The sequence below is a fragment of the Bubalus kerabau genome, chromosome 2 (assembly GCF_029407905.1).
Source record: "Bubalus kerabau isolate K-KA32 ecotype Philippines breed swamp buffalo chromosome 2, PCC_UOA_SB_1v2, whole genome shotgun sequence".
In the NCBI taxonomy this organism is placed as follows: Eukaryota; Metazoa; Chordata; class Mammalia; order Artiodactyla; family Bovidae; genus Bubalus; species Bubalus kerabau.
The window spans coordinates 156,418,752-156,440,180 of record NC_073625.1 but is presented as its reverse complement, the minus strand read 5'-3'; the positions used below and the strand labels follow the sequence as shown (position 1 = coordinate 156,440,180).

General features: G+C 38.9%; 2 protein-coding genes across 2 annotated transcripts in view; one reads left to right on the top strand and one right to left on the bottom strand.

Annotated features, from left to right (window-relative positions):
* Positions 1-21,429, bottom strand: part of VEPH1 (ventricular zone expressed PH domain containing 1) — a 258,723-nt gene that overhangs the window by 171,220 nt on the left and 66,074 nt on the right. The gene's annotated exons all lie outside the window — the stretch shown is intronic.
* Positions 7,015-13,071, top strand: PTX3 (pentraxin 3). The gene is made up of 3 exons (XM_055569245.1): positions 7,015-7,217; positions 7,629-8,033; positions 11,885-13,071. The coding sequence occupies exons 1-3, from the start codon at positions 7,088-7,090 to the stop codon at positions 12,496-12,498; spliced, it is 1,149 nt and encodes a 382-aa protein (XP_055425220.1). The 5' UTR covers positions 7,015-7,087; the 3' UTR covers positions 12,499-13,071.

Genomic DNA, 21,429 nt, shown 5'->3' with positions numbered 1-21,429 from the left:
ATAGACAACTGGGTTTAAAATGGCAGAACCTAAAGAAGAAGAAAATGACTTAAGCTATGGGACTCGTTTGCAAACAACATATGGGAAACATCTGCCTATTGCTTATGGTATGGAGTTTTTCGAAAAATCCCCTCAAGTACTTAAATGTCTCAGAATTTATTTCTAGGGATTTCTTGAACAAGAATTTTCTTGCCTCTATTTATTTTAAATGTGGCTCTCTATATAGAAGTTATACACAGAAAGAATCAAGTAAGCAGTGATTACACGTTTGTAAACCCTTATTAAATGGTGGGGACATTTGGATATGAGGATTAAGAAAAGAAGGCCAGAATTTTCTGAATATCTATGGCAAAATTTAATGAAAGGGTGATTCTGGATCAAAGTGAATGTATCAGGGTGATGGTAAATAATTAGAATTGCTTTTTCCACATATGGCTTATAGAATGGTCTCAAACAGATTTCAATCATATAACCACAGAGCCCAAAATATTGGAAATATTCAGATTTTTTTAAATGTGAAAAACATTGTTTTATTTTGTTTTCCTGTTATTTTACTAAGAACTTTTTCTTAAGATATCAGGAATTGCCAATGTTATTTCCAATCTATACAAGGTACATTACTCATAGAACTTAGCTATGTAGACATACTGATTAACTGCTGGAAAAAGTTACAGTAAATGGGACTGTCACTGGAATTGAAGACAGGATACAATATTCATTAAAGGTCCTCAGACTCCTGGAGGGGAAAACCTAGATTAGTCATTTTTAGTGGACTTGAATTTGTTCAAATAATACAAAATTAAATAAGGGTGTTTTTTTTAAACTGATGAAAACACTTTGGTATAGAAATTTTATTAATTTCATTAATAAATTACTATATTCTTCTTCATTATGAAATATTTCAAGTCATTAGACAAACATAGGCAAAAATACAAGGACCACTGGTGTGCCTACCAACTAACTTTATCAAAACTCAGTTCAGTTGCTCAGTTGTGTCCGACTCTTTGCGACCCCATGAATCGAAGCAGGCCAGGCCTCCCTGTCCATCACCAACTCCCGGAGTTCACCCAAACTCATGTCCATTGAATCGGTGATGCCATCCAGCCATCTCATCCTCTGTTGTCCCCTTCTCCTCCTGCCCCCAATCCCTCCCAGCATCAGGGTCTTTTCCAATGACTCAACTCTTCACATGAGGTGCCCAAAGTATTGGAGTTTCAGCCTCAGCATCAGACCTTTCAATGAACACCCAGGACTGGTCTCCTTTAGGATGGACTGGTTGGATCTCCTTGCAGTCCAAGGGACTCTCAAGAGTCTTCTCCAATACCACAGTAGAGTTTGAGAATTTGAATTTCTAACAAGTTCTCAGGTGATGTTGATGGTCACTGGACCACATAATTAAGTAGTAAAGCAGTGGGTTTGTCCCTGGGAGTTAAGTTTCTAGATGTTCCAAAATTTCTTCTCAAAATGGTTGTAGTAGTTTTCTATAGCTGCCATAAGAAACTGACATAAACGTGTGGCCCAAAATAATAGAAATTTATTATCTTATATTTCTGTAATACAGAAGTATAGCATGAGTCTTACTGGGTAAAAATCCAGGTCTTGGAAAGGCTGGGTTCCTTCTTGGAGGTTGTAGGAAGGAATCTGTTTCTTGGCTTTTCTGGCTTCTAGAGACCACCAGCATTCTTTGCTTTGGGGTCTCCTTCCTTCATCTTCAAAGTTAGCTACACAGCATTCTCTGACCCTGCTTCCATCACTACACCTCTTCCTCTGATTATCTCTTCTGCCTTTCTTTGACTTAAGCACCCTTGTGATAACATTAGGTTCATTTGGATAATCTAGAATTTCTCCTTATATGGTAACCTAATTTTATCTTCAGTGCAATGAAACACATTGTGTTCACAGGTTGTGGGAATTAAGATGTGAACAACTTTGGGGGGGAGGTCATTATTCTGCCTACCACCATGATTATAACAACTTACATACCTATCAACAGAAGCATGAATGTTTCTGTTGCCAACATTTAGTCTTGGCAGACACCAGTTTTCGCCAATCTGACGGGGTATAAAAATGTTACCTTATTTTTTGTTCTAATTTTCATGTCTTTACTTCTGAGGCTGAGCAACCTTTTTATGTTGCTCTTCCATGATTTAGCCTTTCATATCCTTTGCTTATTTTCAATCAAGATGTCTGTGTTTTCTCACTGATTTGTGAAAGTCACTCAGTTGTGTCCGACTCTTTGTAACCCCATGGGCTGTACAGTCTATGGAACTCTCCATGCAAGAATACTGGCGTGAGTAGCCTATCCCTTTTCCAGTGGATCTTCCCAGCCCAGGAATTGAACTGGGGTCTCCCGCATTGCAGGTGGATTCTTTACCAACTGAGCTATCAGGGAAGCACTGATTTGTAGAAGTTCCTTATTTATTCTGGACACTAATTTTTGGTCTGTCAGTTTTAAAGTTGTAATCCTAATGGAGTTGGTTTTTAAATTTATTTTATGGTTTATAAATTTTTTAATTGAGAATTCTTTCCCTATCCATGTTCATAAAAATATTCTACTATATTTTCTCCTAAAAGTATTATGATTTTGTTTTATGTCTTAATCATCTGGATTTTATTTTTGTGTATATAAGGAAGGGATCTAATTATAAATTTATATATGTGTGTGTATATAAACAATCATCTCAGATCAATTTATTCAGTGACCAACTGTTTCCCTTCTGATTTGCGATACTTCTTTCATATATAAAGTTTCCCGTGTATATGGGTCTGGTTATTTATCATACCTTCACCAATTATGTCTGCTAAGTCACTTCAGTCGTGTCTGACTCATTTTGACCGTATAGACTGCAGCCCGCCAGGCTCCTCTGGTCCATGGGATTCTCCAGGCAAGAATACCAGAATGGATTGCCATTTCCTCCTCTAGGGAATCTTCCTGACCCAGGGATCAAACCCACGTCTCTTATGTCTCCTGCATTGGCAGGTAGATTCTTTACCACTAGAGTCACCTAGGAAGCCCTTTATACATTTTCTTAATTGCAATTTATAATAAGTCATTTTACCTCACAAGGCAAGTTTCTTCATCTTCTGCTTCCGATTCCTCTTAATTCTTCATTTTCTGCTTCAAATTCCTCTTGGCTACTTTATATAAATTTTACCATTACTTTGTCAACTTCCTTGTAAAGCTAGGTTAGGATTATTTTTCACATTGAATATATAGACTAATTTGGGATAACTGACATCTCTGTGAAACTAAGTCTTCTCATTCAAGAACATGATATATTCTTCTATGTAACTTTTTTTATATCTCTAAAGTTTTGTGATATTAGCTGTGCCTTGTCTATCTTTTATTAAATTGATTCCTAGGTATTCCATAGTTGTTGTTGCTATTGAAATGGAAGTTTTTGGTTTTTTAAAGATGTTTTCTATTTATCTGCTATATTAAGAAATCAATAAATTTTTGTACACTGATCTTTCATCCAGCAAAACTTGTTTAGTTCTTTTTTTTATTAATGGAGTCTCAAGATTTTCTGTAGAAAAATAATCAAATGATAATAAGTAACAACTTTGTATTATTCCTTAAGTTTCTTTTATTGCCCTACTTTACCAGCTGGGACCTCCAACACTTTGATGAGTAGAACCAGGTCCTGACATCACTTTCTAATTCCTGTTTTTAAAGAGTATGCTTCTAAGGATTCATCATAATGTTTGTATATGTTTCTACATATTCTTGGTATTTATATTTTATCAGTTTAAGTTCCTGTCTTTTTCCTAGTTTGAACATGAATGAATGTTAAATTTTATTAATTGACTTTTCTACATCTGTCCATATGACCATATGATTTCTCTTTTAAATTGTTACTGTAGTAAATGAATGAGTATTCTAATGTTTAATCAATCTTGCACTCTTGGAATACACTCAACTTGGTATGATGTACTGAAAGCAAGTATTACTGGATTTCTTTGGCTAATACTTCATTTAGAGCTTCTGCATCTATATTCTTAAATGAGACTGACTTGCAGTTTTCCTTTCTTGTATTGACCTTGTCTTTTTTTTTAGTATCAGCCTTCCTAGACATATAAAAAGAATTTAGTGCACTCCTGCACACTACATTCTCAGAGGCAGTTAATATAAAATGGGAATTATGTGTTCCTTGCATGGTAGAACTTGCTTATCGAACTTTCTGGGCAATGTTCTATACATTTTATTATATCAAATTTTAAATTATATACATTTCTATATCCTTTTGAAGTTTTTAGCATTTTAATCATCAGTTTTGACAGAAATGGACTTATCAGTTACAAGAAGTATGTGAAAATCTGCCTCTGTGACTATGGATTTACCAATTTTTCCTTATAAGTCTGTCAATATTGGCATATTTTTTTGTTTTTTTTTTTTAAATTTTATTTTATTTTGAAACTTTACATAATTGTATTAGTTTTGCCAAATATCAAAATGAATCCACCACAGGTGGGAACGATGTTACTAGATAGTTCTGAGGTATCTTCCTGGCAAATTATTTATTTCATCATAATTCCATTACTCTCTTTGCCTTAAAGTCTATTTTTGACTAATATTAATACAGCGATGCTAGCTTTTCTGAATAGCCCTTGTTTGGTATATTCTCTCACCACCTTTAAATTTTTTGCTTTCAAGGTTTCTAGATTCTTGTGTTTTATGTGTGATCTTATAAGTGACGTAGAATTGGACTTAAAAAATATTCCTGACAACTTTTGTCTCTTAACTGGAATGTTTGTTTCATTAATATTTAGTGATTAGTATTTATAGTATTAGGTATATTTGGATTTATTTTTACATTACAGGTGCTTTTTGGAGAAAGAAATAGCAACCTACTCCAGTATTCCTGCCTGGAGAATCCCATGGGCAGAGAAGCCTGGTGCGCTCGTCTGTGGGGTTGCAAGAGTCTGACGTGACTTAGCAACTAAACCACTGCCGTATGTGCTTTTTATTTATCTTGCTTTGTCTATGCTTTTCTTCCCTTCTTTACTACTTCCTATTGAACAGCTAAAGTTTTTTTTTTTTTTAATTCACTCTATTCCTTCTATTTGGTCATTTTATTTCCTCTTGGTTTTGGTGGCTGTCATTTGAAAGATAAACATACTTGAACCAACAAAAAAAAATTAATTTTGCTATCCTGAACAATGAAAGGACTTTAGAATTTTTTTTCTTAGATCTTTCTTGCAGTTCCTTAATATTCTCTTCAGCTTTGCCATTCCTTTAATTTCTTAAAAATTTCAATTAATTTTTTAACTCAAGGTTATATTTCTTTAAATAATAGGCCTATTCTTCTTCTTCTGACAGTGTCTTTTTCATTTTTCAGGTTTCCAGTTATTTCTTGCAGATCTTAAATCATTTTAAACACACTTATTTTCCAGTTTCTCACTGATATTTTAAATAAATGAAATTCTTGAGGGAGGGGTGTCCAATCCCTTTTGGTTTCTGCTGGTTCTCATTTATGGTAGATTGTTTCCTCCTATGTTTAAATATTTTTTATTATGACTTTATTTTTACTGTGGCAAATAGTACACATTTACTTGTTGAACATGTATAAGAGCAGGCCCAAAGCCACAAACTCTTAGGGACCTTGTAGAGTTCAGTCAAAGAGAGACAGGCTTACTTCTCACTTCTGTGCTAGGGTAAGGACTGGAGCTATATCTATTGAAATCTAGTCAGTTAACTCCCCACCCTGACCTAAGCCTTGTGGCCCTTAACACTTGGTTAATAAAGAACTGAAGCATCTCTTCCCCGTTCACCTCCCCTGATGTGTGTGTGTGTGTGTAGGGGGGCTCTAGATTCAGCTCATGGGCTCACTGCTCAGTTTTTGGTTCCCTCTCTTTGGGTAGGTGGCATTGGTGGTAAAGAACCCGCCTGCCAATGAAAGAGACATAAGAGATGTAGGTTCAATCCCTGGGTCAGGAAGATCTCCTGGAGAAGGGCATGGCAACTTACTCCAGTATTCTTGCCTGGGAAATTCCATGGACAGAGGAGACTAGCGGGGCTGCAGTCCATAAGGTCACAAAGAGTTGGACATGACTGAAGCAACTTAGAACACTTGGCCTCTGGATATTGTCCTGACTTTATGGGGAACTTATTTGTACATTTAAAGTTTTTAATTATTATTCGAATGTAAACACATTTCTAGGTTTTTTTTTCAGCAGAGTTTTCAGCTTATATAGATCTCCATATACTGGCAGAAGCAGGAATCCCTAAATTTACTTTAAAAACATGATCTTTGACTCTGAGCCTAGTGAAATAAGATACCCACATAATAGATTATGAAAAGAAACACACGTAAAAAATCAGTTTATTCCTTTCCCCCAACTCCTCCTTATTTTAGGTTTACTAGTTTTGTTGTGCTTCTCATTAAAAAGTATGTTTATAAAAGTATAGTTGTAACTCCAGAAGGATTAAAGATGGAATGACTTGGAATGGATGTGGCTTCTAGAAGCATACAAATTCTTACTGTGTTGGTTTATCTTGAAATCAGAAAGTAACTTTCACATCTTAGACCTGTAAAACTGCACAAAGAAAAAGTGAAAAAATGTTTTCTATGCGTAAAGGGTTGTGAAATAATGAGAGCGCACACAAAATGCTGGGATGATGCTCTTGCTTTCACACCTCTATGTCTGCTGAATCTATTCCCCTAAATCTCTATTCCCCTAATCCCTCTCCTCTCCCTCTCATCCTTCAGTACTACCAATTCAAGTTACAACAGCTAATCCCCAGGGGGAGACAGTCCTAGCCCTGTCTTCCCCCTTCTTTCCCCTCTGACCCTCCTCCAGTTAATCTGACTGTACTGTAAACCTTTGTGGTTTACTATTGTGCAACGTCCCCCACATCTCCGTCACCCTCCTTTCCCCCAGCCCTCCCCCCCAAATCTGGGGAACTCCCGTTAAGGCAGTGCCACTGGCATTACTCATTCATCCCCATTCAGACTTTCCCCAGCATTTATTAAGGGCTCTCAGCTCCTGCCTCTCACTCGCACTCTCCTCCGCTCCTTCTGCACTCTGAGAGCCTCTTGCCTCGTTCCCTCCCGACAGCGGTGGGAAGAACCTCGTCTCTCCAGCAATGCATATCTCTGTGATTCTGTTTTGTGCGCTCTGGTCTGCAGTGTCGGCGGAGAACTCGGATGATTATGAGCTCATGTATGTGAATTTGGACAACGAAATAGACAATGGACTCCATCCCACTGAGGACCGTAAGTTCATTTTAACTGTTTCTCTGCTAATCCTTAACTACATATCTACCTCCTTAGGTCTAAGTATTATACATATATTTTGTTGCCAATGCAATAAACAACAACAACTAAAAAAGAGTTTTGCAAAAGAGAAAAGCATGTCAGGAAAGGAGGTTTCATAAAGTTACTTCTCTCAGATACGTAATGGGTCGAATTCTATGAAATCACCGGTATTCGCCTGTTTTGAGCTCCATGAACGGCAATTTCATCGAGTTCAGCTTATAAACTTGCAAGATTTTTGCAGGTTTCCTTAAAGGGAAGGGGGTACTGGGGACGGGCTGTCACTTGGCGACCATCGAGGGAGGTCGGCATTTTACAAAGAACACCCGAGGGAGGTTCAGGTCTGTAATGCGTGTATGTTCCCCGCTCTAGCCACGCCGTGCGACTGCAGTCGTGAGAACTCCGAGTGGGACAAGCTCTTCATCATGCTGGAGAACTCGCAGATGCGGGAGGGCATGATGCTGCAGGCCACCGACGCCATGCTCCGGGACGAGCTGCAGAAGCTGCGGGCCGAGCTGGGCCGGCTGGCGGGAAGCCTGCAGAAGCTGTGCGCGCCGGAGGCCCCCGCCGAGGCCAGGCTGACCCAGGCGCTGGACGAGCTGCTGCAGGCGAGCCGCAATGCTGGCCGCCGGTTGGCGCGCCTGGAAGAGGCTGCGGCGCTGCGACCTCAGGAGGAGGCGGGGCGGGCCCTGGGCGCGATGCTGGAGGAGCTGCGGCGGACGCGGACCGATCTCCGAGCTGTGCAGGGCTGGGCAGCCAGCCGCTGGCTGCCGGCAGGTAAGGACGCGGGGACTGGTGGGGATCCCTGCGCTGCTTCGTTCTCAAAGCGCGAGTTGCGGGAAACCGAGTAAGCCAACCAAGCCTCTAAGGGGAGGCTTTAGTGTGAGGAACACACAGGCTCACACCCTTCTGTTTCAGCGTGCGCGGGTCACATAGCTCAGATACATCATAAAAGGCGGGAATATTGCTTTCAAAAGTAGTCAGTCTTCAGTTCTGAGGAACCCAGAAGATAGCTGTGTAGGTAACCATCACAGTCTTGAAATAGACCTCAAGGGCCTCCAGATTGACACTTGATCGGAGCAGGCGTTAGAGAAACTCTATTGGCCAGTTATGAGTGACTGCTCTCAATGTCCAGCTTCCCTCCGTTAGGGATTTCCACTTCTTCTAATTTTAGCCTGCCTCTGTCTTTAAGGGAGCTCTGGTTCCCTGCGCTATTTCAGGACCCAGCCTAATTTTAAGGAACTTTTTCCAGTCCCTGGGTTGGCCCCTTCTCCCTACCAGTTCCAAACAAGAGACTCGAGGTTGAATCTGGTCTCCCAAGGTCGCCTGCCCCGAGCCCCCAGGGTCTGTGAAATGAGCTCCAGAGTGAGCTCCAAGGGTGTGAAGTTTGGAATAAACCAGCAGCTGAGGGATCCACAGTGGAACAGTCAGATGTAGGAGCTAGTTGGCATCCAGGCAGTACCTCCGGGGATGTGGAGGATCAGGGTGAAACAGAAGAGAGGCAGTTCAAACCAAATGCAACCTACCAAAGTCCCATGTGATACTAGTGAACTTCCAAACATATGTGGGCCCGAAATAATACATTTTAAAGATGCCTCAAGGAAATATAGAGAAGATTTGGAGCGAATAACACTCCTTTATAAAAAGTCAGAATTTCTAAGAAATGGTGCTATAACAATCATTTGTGGGTTATATTAGAAAACCCATGTTCTAGGTAAGAAAATATACACTTTTCCCTGTTCATAAGCAACTTATGAACAGAAAACAATTACACCTTTTATGTCCAATAAAGCAACTCTTACTATATGGGGTAGGAGGCAGAATCAAGCATATGTGAGAGCATTTTTCATTTAAAATTGCAGATATTATACCAAAATACCAGTCTTTCCTAAATAATTGAGGACTGTTTATCAGTACAGAGCATGTTTTTTAAAGTAGGGCTTTAGAGGGGGGGAAATCATAAAATAATAGGGAAATCATAAAAATAAAAAAATCATAAAATATAAAATACAATAGATCCTTAGTATAAGTGACAGGACAAACTATAATTCTCTGGCAGTTTTAATGGATGAAATTTCTTGTCTTTTGCAAACCATGTAAAATCACTGTACATATCATGTACTGGGAAAACTGAAGAGTTATGCTAACTTTCACCTCCACCTCTGCATACCAGTTAGAGCAGAAGAAGGATGCATTTCTGAATTCAAAAGTGTTAATTCTTATTACATCCATTCATACATCTACCCACATGCTTTGATTTTTTCCTCTCTTGGTTTCCTGCCAGCTTGGCTCCTAAGGGATTCCTAATCATTCAGTTGTCAGCCTCTTAAGAACCTGGTTTTAATTTTGTTTGGTCTTTGATAATATAATCAGAAAAAACCTATTAGTTAAAAGCCATTTCGTGAGAGAGTTTCTGACATTTTAAAGACATATCAAGGGTCTCAATCACCGACCCCCAAAAGAAGCCACAGAAAAAACTTGCCAACATGCAGTTCTACTCATTGAACTTACATAACCAGTGCAGCCTAGAGGGGAAGCTGGGTCTCTGAGAGGCAATCAAGGAAGGCTTTGGAATGCAATCCTGACTGACTGGTCTTATTTAAACAGGAAATCAGTTAATTAGATTGCAGTAGGCGCTCTCTCTGAACACTGTTTTACTGAAACATTAGACAATATCTAAAATGCCCAAGCATATGGTGATCTTTTGTTCCATGATCTTTGCTGGATTTAAATAACAGCTAGAAAAGTATGCATCTACCAATCTCATTTTCAAAAAGAATCAATGCCTCATTAAAAATTGATTTTAAAAAATCTTTAGAAATTCAAATTATTCAGGGAAAAAGCTAATACCAAAGTATGGCAGGACCAATTTTGTGCTTTAGTGTGATGATTACTTTTATAGGATTTTCTGAACCTCAATATCTTCTTTGACTATTTCAAAAGGATAAGGTCCATCTGCTTAATTTTTATGGGTTGGAGCCCACCTTTCTTCAGCCACTTTAGACAGTTAACTTAGTTTACCACACTTCAAATGGACATTTGGTTCCTGCAAGTCTTATTTACCCCTTAGTCTTCAAATGCTCTGGGAATTTGCTTTTTAAAGCTATCTTATGGTAAATCTTCCTTAAAAGGTTGTTATAAAGTGAATACTTAGCCCTAATTTTTGTTGTTGTTTAGTCGCTAAGTCATGTCCAACTCTTTTGTGACCCCATGGATGTAGACCACCAGGCTTCTCTGTCCATGAGATTTTCCGGGCAAGAATATACTGGACTGGGTTGCCATTTCCTTCTCCAAGCCCTAACTTAGATTTTTAAAAAAATCTTTAATTGGTCTTTTATATGTATATATTTGAGTTCAGCACAAGGCAGAGCTCACTTATTAAAGCTTTTAGCATATTATTTCCCAGAGACACTTGAAAGGTCTTCACTTCAGCATCTTCAGCTCCCTTACTGGCCATGTGACCTGGAGATGGACAGAGGTGGGAGCTCCCACCCCTCAAGTTTGAAAGTCTCCTTCTAAGTGTGTATTAGTGGAAATACATCCTCCATCCGGCCCCTTGGAAGAATTCACTCTTCCTTAAAGATTTTCTGTTAGGGCTTACATAGTACTTGTAAGCATTTGGACAAAGAGAATTTTTAAGCATATCTTTGGTCTACAAAGTATTCCCTGGTGGCTCAGAGGGTAAAGTGTTTGCTTGCAATGTGGGAGACCTGGGTTCGATCCCTGGGTCGGGAAGATCTCCTGGAGAAGGAAATGACAACCCACTCCACTACTCTTGCCTGGAAAATTCCATGGATGGAGGAGCCTGGTAGGCTACAGTCCATGGGATCACAGAGAGTGGACGTGACTGACCAACTTCACTCTCTCACTCTTGGTCTTCAAAGTTCTTCTCAAATGTTACATACTTGCTGCTTACAGACTTGCAGAATTTAGAAGGAGAAGGGAAGAGCCTTTGACAGATAACTGTTAAGCCTGGAGAGATTGTGGGGCTCATCAAAAGCTATATAGCTTGCTGGTAGTAAAACAAACTGAATTCCAGTTCTTTTAGCCAAATCCAGAGGTTCTTCTACCACTAAGAGGCAGTGCAGTGTGCTGGTTAGGGTTATGGCTCCTGCAGCCAGAATTGTTGTTGTTGTTCAGCTGCTAAGTCATGTCCATCTCTTTGCGACCCCATGGACTGCAGCACACTGGACTTCCCTGTCCTTCATTATCTCCCAGAGGTTGCTCAAACTCATGTCCATTGAGTCAATGATGCCATCCAACCATCTCATCCACTGTCACTCCCTTCACCCTCTGTCCTCAACCTTTCCCAGCATCAGGGTCTTTTCCAGTGAGTCAGGGCTTAACATCAGGTGGCCAAGTACCCAAGTTCGAACCCAGTTTCACTATTTCTCTGTGTGCCTTCTTTTCCATTTAAATGCTTCCCTTAATGAGACAGTTGGATTTCCTTATTCCTGTTTTCTTTGCACTATGGAGATTACACTTGGGCCCCTCGAGTCATAACATATTGCTGCATGTAGTTTTCAGTTGTAGTCATTAAAAGGCCCATCCTAAAATACCTAACTGCCAGAATCATTTCAAAATGAATTTGTATTTTCTCTCATATTCTTACTTTCTTGCCACTCTAGGTTGTGAAACAGCCATTTTATTCCCCATGCGTTCCAAGAAGATTTTTGCAAGCGTGCATCCGGCGACACCAATGAAACTCGAGACTTTCAGCGCCTGCATTTGGGTCAAAGCCACAGAAGTATTAAACAAAACAGTCCTGTTTTCTTATGGCACAAAGAGGAATCCATATGAGATCCAGCTGTACCTCAGCTATCGGTCCATAATGCTTGTGGTGGGTGGAGAGGAAAACAGACTGGTCGCTGATGCTGTGATTTCCCTAGGAACGTGGACCCATCTGTGCAGCACCTGGAATTCAAAGAAAGGGCACATGGCCTTGTGGGTAAATGGTGACTTGGTGGGCTCTGCTGTTGATATGGCCACAGGTCACGTTGTTCCTGAGGGGGGAATCCTGCAGATTGGGCAAGAAAAGAACGGCTGCTGCGTGGGTGGTGGCTTTGATGAAACATTAGCCTTCTCTGGCAGACTCACAGGCTTCAATATCTGGGATGGTGTTCTCAGTAAGGAAGAGATAAGAGAGGCCGGAGGAGCAGAGTCCTGTCACATCCGGGGCAATGTGGTTGGGTGGGGAGTCACAGAGATTCAGCCCCACGGAGGAGCACAGTATGTTTCTTAAGGGCTGTGAAACTCTACTTGAAGCCAAAGAAATAAACTTGCATCTTAAACATACGCCAGTTGGGAAGGTCTAAAAACCTGAATGCATATTAAGAACACTTGAGATTAATGAAGGAGAGAGTTGAGATCAATCTTTATTTATCTTGGCAAAATACTGAGTAAATAGTTGAAAGGGAGACTGGAGAAGGCTTTTGGGGATATTGTTACTAGATTTTATGCCATGGTGCTTTCAGATTAATGCTATGTCTTTGTCAGATAAACTCTCCAATAATTAAAAAGGACTGTATGAATGAACAGAAGGACAATTGTTTTACTTTTCTTTGGTTAATTTCATTTTGGCCAGAGATGAATTTTACATTGGAAGAATAATAAAATTTGTTGTCCATTGTTCATTGGTATAGGCCTTATTATGAAAAAATGATGATAAAACATATTTATACTACAATGTGACTTAACAAATACAAATGTAGTTTATGTGTTATAATCAAATGTCATTTTTTTGAGGAGATAGTTATATAAGTTATATTGTAAAATGGTTTTGTATTAATTTTATTAAGACTATTTTTGTAAAGCTCTACTGTAAATAAAATATTTTATAAAACTAGTCCATGTCATCTAAGTATATATTTAAAATGTCTGGAAGCAAATCCACACTTCTCATTTTTTTATCTAAAGCAAACACTAGTTTTCAGATGCTAACCTACTATGTAAATAGTAATGGTTAGTATTGTTAGGGGTGCTTCCCCGGCTCAGTGGTAAAGAATATGCTTGCAGTGCAGGAGACTTGGGTTTGATTCCTGGGTTGGAAGATCCCCTGGGGAAGGAAATGGCAGCCCACTCCAATACTCTTGCCTGGGAAATCCCATAGACTGAGGAGCCTGGCGGGCTACAGTTCATGGGGTCACAAAAGAGTTGGACACAACTTAGTGACTAAACAACAACAATATTGTTAGAAACAAACTATAGAATTGTTTTAAGCATTGGCTTTCTATAAGTCATAAGCAAAACAGATGATCTTAGCTAAGTCAATTCATCTCTCTGGGTTTTAGTTTTCTCAACTGAGAAATCAAGGAATTGAAGAAATGATCCCTTCCAACTTGATAATGCTGTGAACATACACAACTTTCTGTCCCATGTATACATGGAAAGAAAGTATGAATTATCAAAGTTCTCAGATTCACATGATGCCTGCAAGAGATGACTGAGGATTCTTATTGTGGTTGTTATTTAGTCACTAAGCTTGACTGACTCTTTTGTGACCCCAGTGACTGTAGCCCACCAGGCTCCTCTGTCCATGAGATTTCCCAGGCAAGAATACTGGAGTAGACTGCTACTTCCTTCTCCAAGGGATCTTCCCCACTCAGGGACTGAACCAGAGTTTCCTGCATTGGCAGGTGGATTCTTTACCACTGAGCCACCTGGGATGCACAGGACTATTATAAGGGAGATCTAAAAATGTGGAAAAGAAACAATGACTTCTGCCCTTAACACATATCCCATTCTCTTACTTATGCATAAAGGAGGGGACAGTCAAGGCCGTCATCCTGTAGCTGGGGATGTAACTCCCTACCACACTAATGTTCTCCTCCTGTGGAGGCCATGCAAGGGCTGATAGTGCAACATCTCAAAGCCACTTCTGAATATCAGTAGGAAACGTAGTAGAACCATGGTGATGATGTGTCTGCCTAAAGATAGGGCCTGAACAGCCACAAGTCATCTCCTGTTCATGAGGTTTGGATAAGAGAACCAATAGTAATTAGCAAACCACATTTTGTAATGAACTAGCCTGGTCCTTGGGCTTCTCTGGGGGCTCAGTGGTAAGGAATCTGCCTGTCAATGCAGAAGACGATCCCCTGCAGAATGGCAACCCACTCCAGTATTCATGCCTGGGAAATCCCATGGACAGAACAGTGTGGTGGGCTATATAGTCTATGGGGTCGCAAAAGAGTTGGACATGACTTAGAAAGTAAACAACAGCCTAGACCTTAGGTTACTTAACTCTGGAGTTTCTCAGTAAAAGGAGGGGGTTGAACATGTAGTATCTTTCAGCAGTGAAATTCTATAAATCTAGGAATCTTTGAAGATATTCAAGGTATTTGCATAGCTTCACCCTTCTTGTGAGACTCTCAAAACCAGGCTGAAATGTTTCAAAGAAAATCATTCCCAAGTTTGTGGTCACAAGTCAGTCTTAGACCCTTGGAGATTACATATTTCAAGATTTCAGGCTCAATGTCATATGGAAGTCCCTGATTAGCCACTGTCTATATGATTCCAAATGCTAGAGGAGGAAATACTTGACCAAGCCTTCAGCAGAGAGTTAAGCATGCTTTCAATTCCTTTCCATATTGGAAAGAGACCCTAAATTATGCCGGCCAAGAGGTATGCAAACTCATATGCTGATAAAGTTAAAAGTAAGGGAACTTTTAAATTTTTAACAGGAATAACATGTTGAAGGCAGAGAAGAAACAAACTGGAAAAAAAGCAACCACTGGGTTACAAAAGTAGAAATTTCATCTACACTCAATCTGAATAAGTATTTTAAAGACTTCCAATTGTTCCCTCTATCTATTTTCCCTCTTTTACCTAAGAAACAGAATTCTGATTTTTTAATGGTATGTATGGCCACTTGGAGTAAAGTTTCTATTTTCCAGTATCAAGTGCAAAACTAGATGTGGTCAAATGACTAAATTCTGGCTGATGGTGAAATACTGAATGTGATTCCCTATCTCTTCCTCTATCAAAGGGAATTGATTGATTGGAATATGGTAGAAATGGCTAGAATTTCAGTAAACATCTTAGATTTAGCACAACAATATAGAATAAGCTTAGGTCTTTAATATTATGATCCTGTCTTGACAGCCCTAGGCTGCCTGTCCCTGTACTTCTTTTACAAAAAAAAAAAAAATACACATATACTTTTATCTTCTTCAGTCCACTATTGGTTGACCACTTAATCTAATCCTGATCCAGTGGAGCAATTTTTCTTTTTAATAAAGAAGACCAAGCACTTTATTCCTTCAAAATACTGATAGACTACCTGTACAAAATACATTTTACAAATTTCAGGAAGCTGGCTAACTTTTTCTTTACACTAATAGTATTTAATGAATTTTAGAATACACAGTGTCAAGAAAAGGAGGAAGTAAGAAATGCATGAAACTGAGATAAAATATCTAAAAAGAAATATCAGCATGCTGGCTTAGTCTAGCACATTGGCAAAGAGTCACTCACCAGGATGGTTACTGAGGGCATCTTATTATAGCACAGTAAAAGAATCATGCACGTCATTCAAAGAAAAATATGTGTATAATTAATACATAATATATTAAAAGAGCCGGACATGACTGAGCTACTGAACTGAACTGAACATTACACTTACAAAATATAAAACATTGTGTATGTATGCTAGAGTGACCAACTGTCCTGGTTTGCCTAGGAGCAACCCAGTTTTAGTACTGAGAGTCCCAGGAAATCTTTCAGTTCCAGGCAAACTGTCACAGTTTGCTATTCTGCCACTCTAGTACATATATATGTACAGCAGTAGAGCAACATTTTTGCAAAGATGGTAACTTACAAGATAGAGTTGATATATTTTCCTTGTCTGTTGCAATATGAGTCGGCTTAAACATTTTTTTTAACTGGAGGATAATTGCTTTACAATGTTGCATTGGTTTCTGCTGTACAACAATAAGAATCAGGTATAAGTGTATATATACCTCTTCCCTCCCATCCCAGCCCCCATCCTGTCCCTCTAGGTCATCACAGAGCAGCAGACTGGGCTCCCTGTGTTGTCCAGCAGCCTCCCATTAGCTGTTTATTTTACACACAGTAGTGTATGAACATCAGTGCTACTCTCTAGGTTTGTCCCACCCTCTCCTTCCCCTCTGTGACCACAAGACGGTCCTCCACATCTGCATCTCTATTCCTGCTCTGCAAATAAGATGATCCATGCCATTCTTTTAGATTTCATATATATATATATATATATATATACACACACACACATACATTAATAGGAGAAGGCACCCCACTCCAGTACTATTGCCTGGAAAATCCCATGGATGGAGGAGCCTGGAAGGCTGCAGTCCATGGGGTTGTTGAGGGTTGGACACGACTGAGTGACTTCACTTTCACTTTTCACTTTCATGCATTGGAGAAGGAAATGGCAACCCACTCCAGTGTTCTTGCCTGGAGAGTTCCAGGGACGGGGGACCCTGGTGGGCTGCCATCTATGGGGTCGCACAGAGTCTGGACACAACTGAAGTGACTTAGTAGTAGTAGTATATGCATTAATATACTATTTTTGTTTTTCTCTGACTTACTTCACTTTGTATAACATGCCCTAGGTTCATCCACCTCATTTGAACTGACTCAAATTCATTCCTTTTTATGGCTTGGTAACATTTTATACAACATATACTGCATATATTGTGTATTGTGGACAATTTGTACCACAACTTCTTTATCCATTCATCTCTCAGTGGACATCTAGGTTGCTTCCAAGTCCTGGTTATTGTAAATTGTGCTGCAATGAGCATTAGGGTACATGTGTCTTTTTGAATTACGGTTTTCTCAGGTAGATGCCCAGTAGTGGAACTGCCTGGTCATATGATAGTTTTATTCGTAGTTTTTAAAGGAATCTTCATACTGTTCTCCATAGTGACTGTATCAGTTTATATTCCCACCAACAGTACAAGAGGGTTCCCTTTTCTCCATATCCTCTTTAGCATTTATCGTTTGTAGATTTTTTGATGTTGGCCATTCTGACCGGTGTGTGGTGATACCTCATTGTGGTTTTGATTTGCATTTCTTTAATAAGTAGTGATGGTGAGCATCTTTTCATGTGTTTGTTGGCCATCTGTATGTCTTCTCTGAAGCAATGTCTGTTCAGGTCCTCTGCCCATTTTTTGACTGGCTTGTTTTCTGATATTGAGTTGCATGAGCTGCTTGTATATTTTGGAGATTACTCCTTTGTCAGTTGCTTCATTTGAAATTATTTTCTTCCATTCTGAGGGTTGTCTTTTTACCTTGTTTACAGTTTCCTTTGATATGCATGAGTTGGCTTTTAATCAAGTATTAATTCCTTAAAATATATCCAGAACAGTTGACTATTAAGTATACATTACAGAATCTTAGAGCTAGGTATTTATTATACTCAATTAACTTCACCTAAATAAACAGATTATCAAACAAAGAAGAAATTATAATTGATTTTTATTTCATCTCTTGTTAAATTTTATATTAGAGAGCTCTTTGAGAAGCTAACTAAGGCCAAATGTTTCTAGAGCTGTATTGTAGCCATAAGAAATAGCACTCAAAAAGTTAAAAATCTTGGTCAAAGTAATTGTGTGTGTTCACTTATATATTCCTTGATTCAGTGAACTTGAAAACTCAGATTGATGATCCTTGTATTCTGTTTTATAAATCCAGAGTACAGAAGAAAGCTTCCTGGGCTTGGGGTCAAGAACACAGCATTCAGATCCTAGCATTATTATTCACTAACTAGATGACTTAGGCCTGCCAATTGATCTTTATGAGTCTCAAGTCAGCCAAGAAATTGGGGATAACAGCACTTGCCTAACTTGCTGAAGGGGTATAATAAAAATAAAATAATGAGAGATAATGTATCTAAAAATGTTTTATAAACCCTGAAATAATTTTTGGAATGAAATAGTTACCATAAAAATGTTTTTCCGAGTTGTTCCCAGTGGATTTAACAGAAAATAAGTGAACAAAAATACAAGCAAACAAATACAAAGATTCCTTTCCACTGTGGGTAAGTTACTCTCAGAGCTTGGCCCATGGATGTTCATAACTGTGTAGGCTTTATTCTACTTTACAGCAACATCTGCTGGTGAAGTCAGGAAGGTGCAAACTCTGACAAGCATCAGGTCCAAGACCTGGTTAACAATTCAGAAAACATTCTTTTCTGATTCAAGATGTTTCTCTACTTCTTGATCTTCATTTGTACTGATGTTTATAGCATAAAATTAGTATTTCTTTATATGTATTAATGTTCAGGTTGAATATTCTTAATGAGAATTACTTTAGTAGCCTGTTTTCTACAATATTTGATTAATACAGTTTTTTCCTCAACAAGCTGTAATGCAGTGAACTTAAAACCTTTTCCTTGAAAAATAACTATCATGAATTTTTAATGGCTAAGTGTCTCCCCAGAGATTACAGAACTCCACAAATGATTATGGATTTGCCTTTAATTTTTTAATATGGGCCTGGTATATGACAGACAGTGATGACAATAACAATGATGATGATTATGATGATGGGAATAAAAAGAAGAATCTTGGTAACCACTGATGAACTGTGTGCCAGGCACTGGGCAAAGCATAATGGCTCTATCTATGTAAGGCTCATACCCACCCTATCTGGTACATATTATTACTGCTACAGTAAATGGGAGGTCAATTTTCTATCTCCATTTTTCTGAGACAGCTTACCAATCAGTGGTTTGAATCTGGTCTCACATTGAGAAAGAAATAAGGTGAATTTATCATAATTAACTGGACAGTCTTTTCCAAGCTATTGCCAAGAAGTTGGAAAGGAATTTGGACTCTTGCTGAGACAAGAGTATATTTCTTTCCAAAGACTTTCGACTTAAGTTTCAAATCATTTGAGGTCATCTTGTGATTAGTGCCAGAGGACTATGTAAAACACATATGGACAGAGAGCCATATTTCCTTATTCTAACCTCTGATTCAGAAATGCAGAGGTAAGGATGCCACTGCCCACTTTTAGTTTTGATAGTAGTGGTACGCATTGCCTTACAGAGTTCCAAATCAAAATTTGGGAAGGGTTTCCCTCTAGGCTCTCAAATAATCTGTTACAGTTGAGATACCCTTATTTCAGGGATCACCAATTATATTGTCAGCTTCCTAGGTGAAAGATATGCTAATTCATGCTGCACTAAGCATTCATTGTGCTTTTATATTCCAATACTGGACAGGTTTAACAAAGCATCTTCACATGGCAAAGAACAAGTTTTAAGAATTATTCATGACTTCTGAAAAACAAATCTTCCACTCTGAAAAGGTTCTAATGTTATAAAATATTAAATTACCTTATACGATTTAAGCAGAAAACATGTTTTTAATAATCACCCAAGGGATATCCTTATCTTATTATTAATTCAATGGGGGAAGCATTCAACATTTCCCCATTAAGTATGATTTCGGTTGTAGGTTTTTGTAGATATCCTTTATTAGATTAAGGATATTTCCTTCTATTGCTAGTTTGCTGAAAGGTATTTTTTTTTTTAATCATAAACAGACTTGGAATTTTACAAAAGGAGAGTGTGTGTATATGTGTGTGTGTTAAGTCACTTCAGTCATCTCTGACTCTTTGTGACCCTATGGACTATAGCCCATCAGGTTCCTCTGACCATGGGATTCTCCAGTCAAGAATATTGGAGTGGGTTGTCATGCTCTCCTCCAGGGGATCTTTCCAATCCAGGAATGGAACCCGAGTCCCTTATGTCTCCTGCATTGGCAGGTGGGTTCTTCACCTTAGCACCACCTGGGAAGCCTATATATATATATATATTTCTTAACTATAACCTTAATTATATATAATAATAATTATATCCATATTATATCCTCTTAATCAGTGTCAGAAAGCTCTCCAAAATGCTTAGGTTGCATTCTTCCTGGGATAACTTAACTTTTATAAAGTGAAGATCACAATAGTTCCTCCCTCATAAGCTGTTAGGAGAATTATGTTAAAAGACTAATACCATGTACAGAACTATAGATGGAGGTTCGTGACATTGTACAGGAGGCAGGGATCAAGACCATTCCCAAGAAAAAGAAGTGCAAAAAGGCAAAACAGTTGTCTGAGGAGGCCTTACAAATAGCTGTGAAAAGAAGAGAAGCAAAAAGCAAAGGAGAAAAGGAAAGATATACCCATTTGAATGCAGAGTTCCAAAGAATAGCAAGGAGAGATAAGAAAGCCTTCCTCAGTGATCAATGCAAAGAAATAGAGGAAAACAATTGAATGGGAAAGGATAGAGACCTCTTCAAGAGAATTAGAGCTACCAAGGGAACACTTCATGCAAAGATGGGCACAATAAGGAGAGAAATGGCATGGACCTAACAGAAGCAGAAGATATTAAGAAGAGGTGGCAGGAATACACAGAAGAACTGTACAAAAAAGATCTTCATGACCCAGATAATCACGATGGTGTGATCACTCACCTAGAGCCAGACATCCTGGAATGTGAAGTCAAGTGGGCCTTAGAAAGCACCACTACGAACAAAGCTAGTGGAGGTGATGGAATTCCAGTTGAGCTATTTCAAATTCTAAAAGATGATGCTGTGAAAGTGCTGCACTCAACATGCCAGCAAATTTGGAAAACTCAGCAGTGGTCACAGGACTGGAAAAGGTCAGTTTTCATTCCAATCCCAAAGAAAGGCAATACCAAAGAATGCTCAAACTACCGCATAATTGCACTCATCTCACACACTAGCAAAGTAATGTTCAAAATTCTCCAAGCCAGGCTTCAACAATATGTAAACCATGAAATTCCATATGTTCAAGCTGGATTTAGAAAAGGCAGAGAAACCAGAGACCAAATTGCCAACATCCGTTGGATCATGAAAAAGCAAGAGAGTTCCAGAAAAACATCTACTTCTGCTTTATTGACTATTCTACAGCCTTTGCCTGTATGGATCACAACAAACTGTGGAAAATTCAAGAGATGGGAATACCAGACCACCTGATCTGCCTCCTGAGAAATCTGTATGCAGGTCAAGAAGCAACAGTTAGAACTGGACATGGAACAATGGACAACAGACTGGTTTCAAATCGGGAAAGGAGTACATCAAGGCTGTATATTGTCACCCTGCTTATTTAACTTATATGCAGAGTACATCATGAGAAATGCTGGACTAGATGAAGCACAAGCTGCAACCAAGAT

Coding starts and splice junctions, on each gene's coding strand:
- PTX3 (XM_055569245.1), top strand. CDS start 7,088: ATGCATATCTCTGTGATTCTGTTTTGTGCGCTCTGGTCTGCAGTGTCG. Junction 7,218..7,628: donor ACTCCATCCCACTGAGGACC/GTAAGTTCATTT, acceptor TCCCCGCTCTAG/CCACGCCGTGCGACTGCAGT. Junction 8,034..11,884: donor CAGCCGCTGGCTGCCGGCAG/GTAAGGACGCGG, acceptor TTGCCACTCTAG/GTTGTGAAACAGCCATTTTA.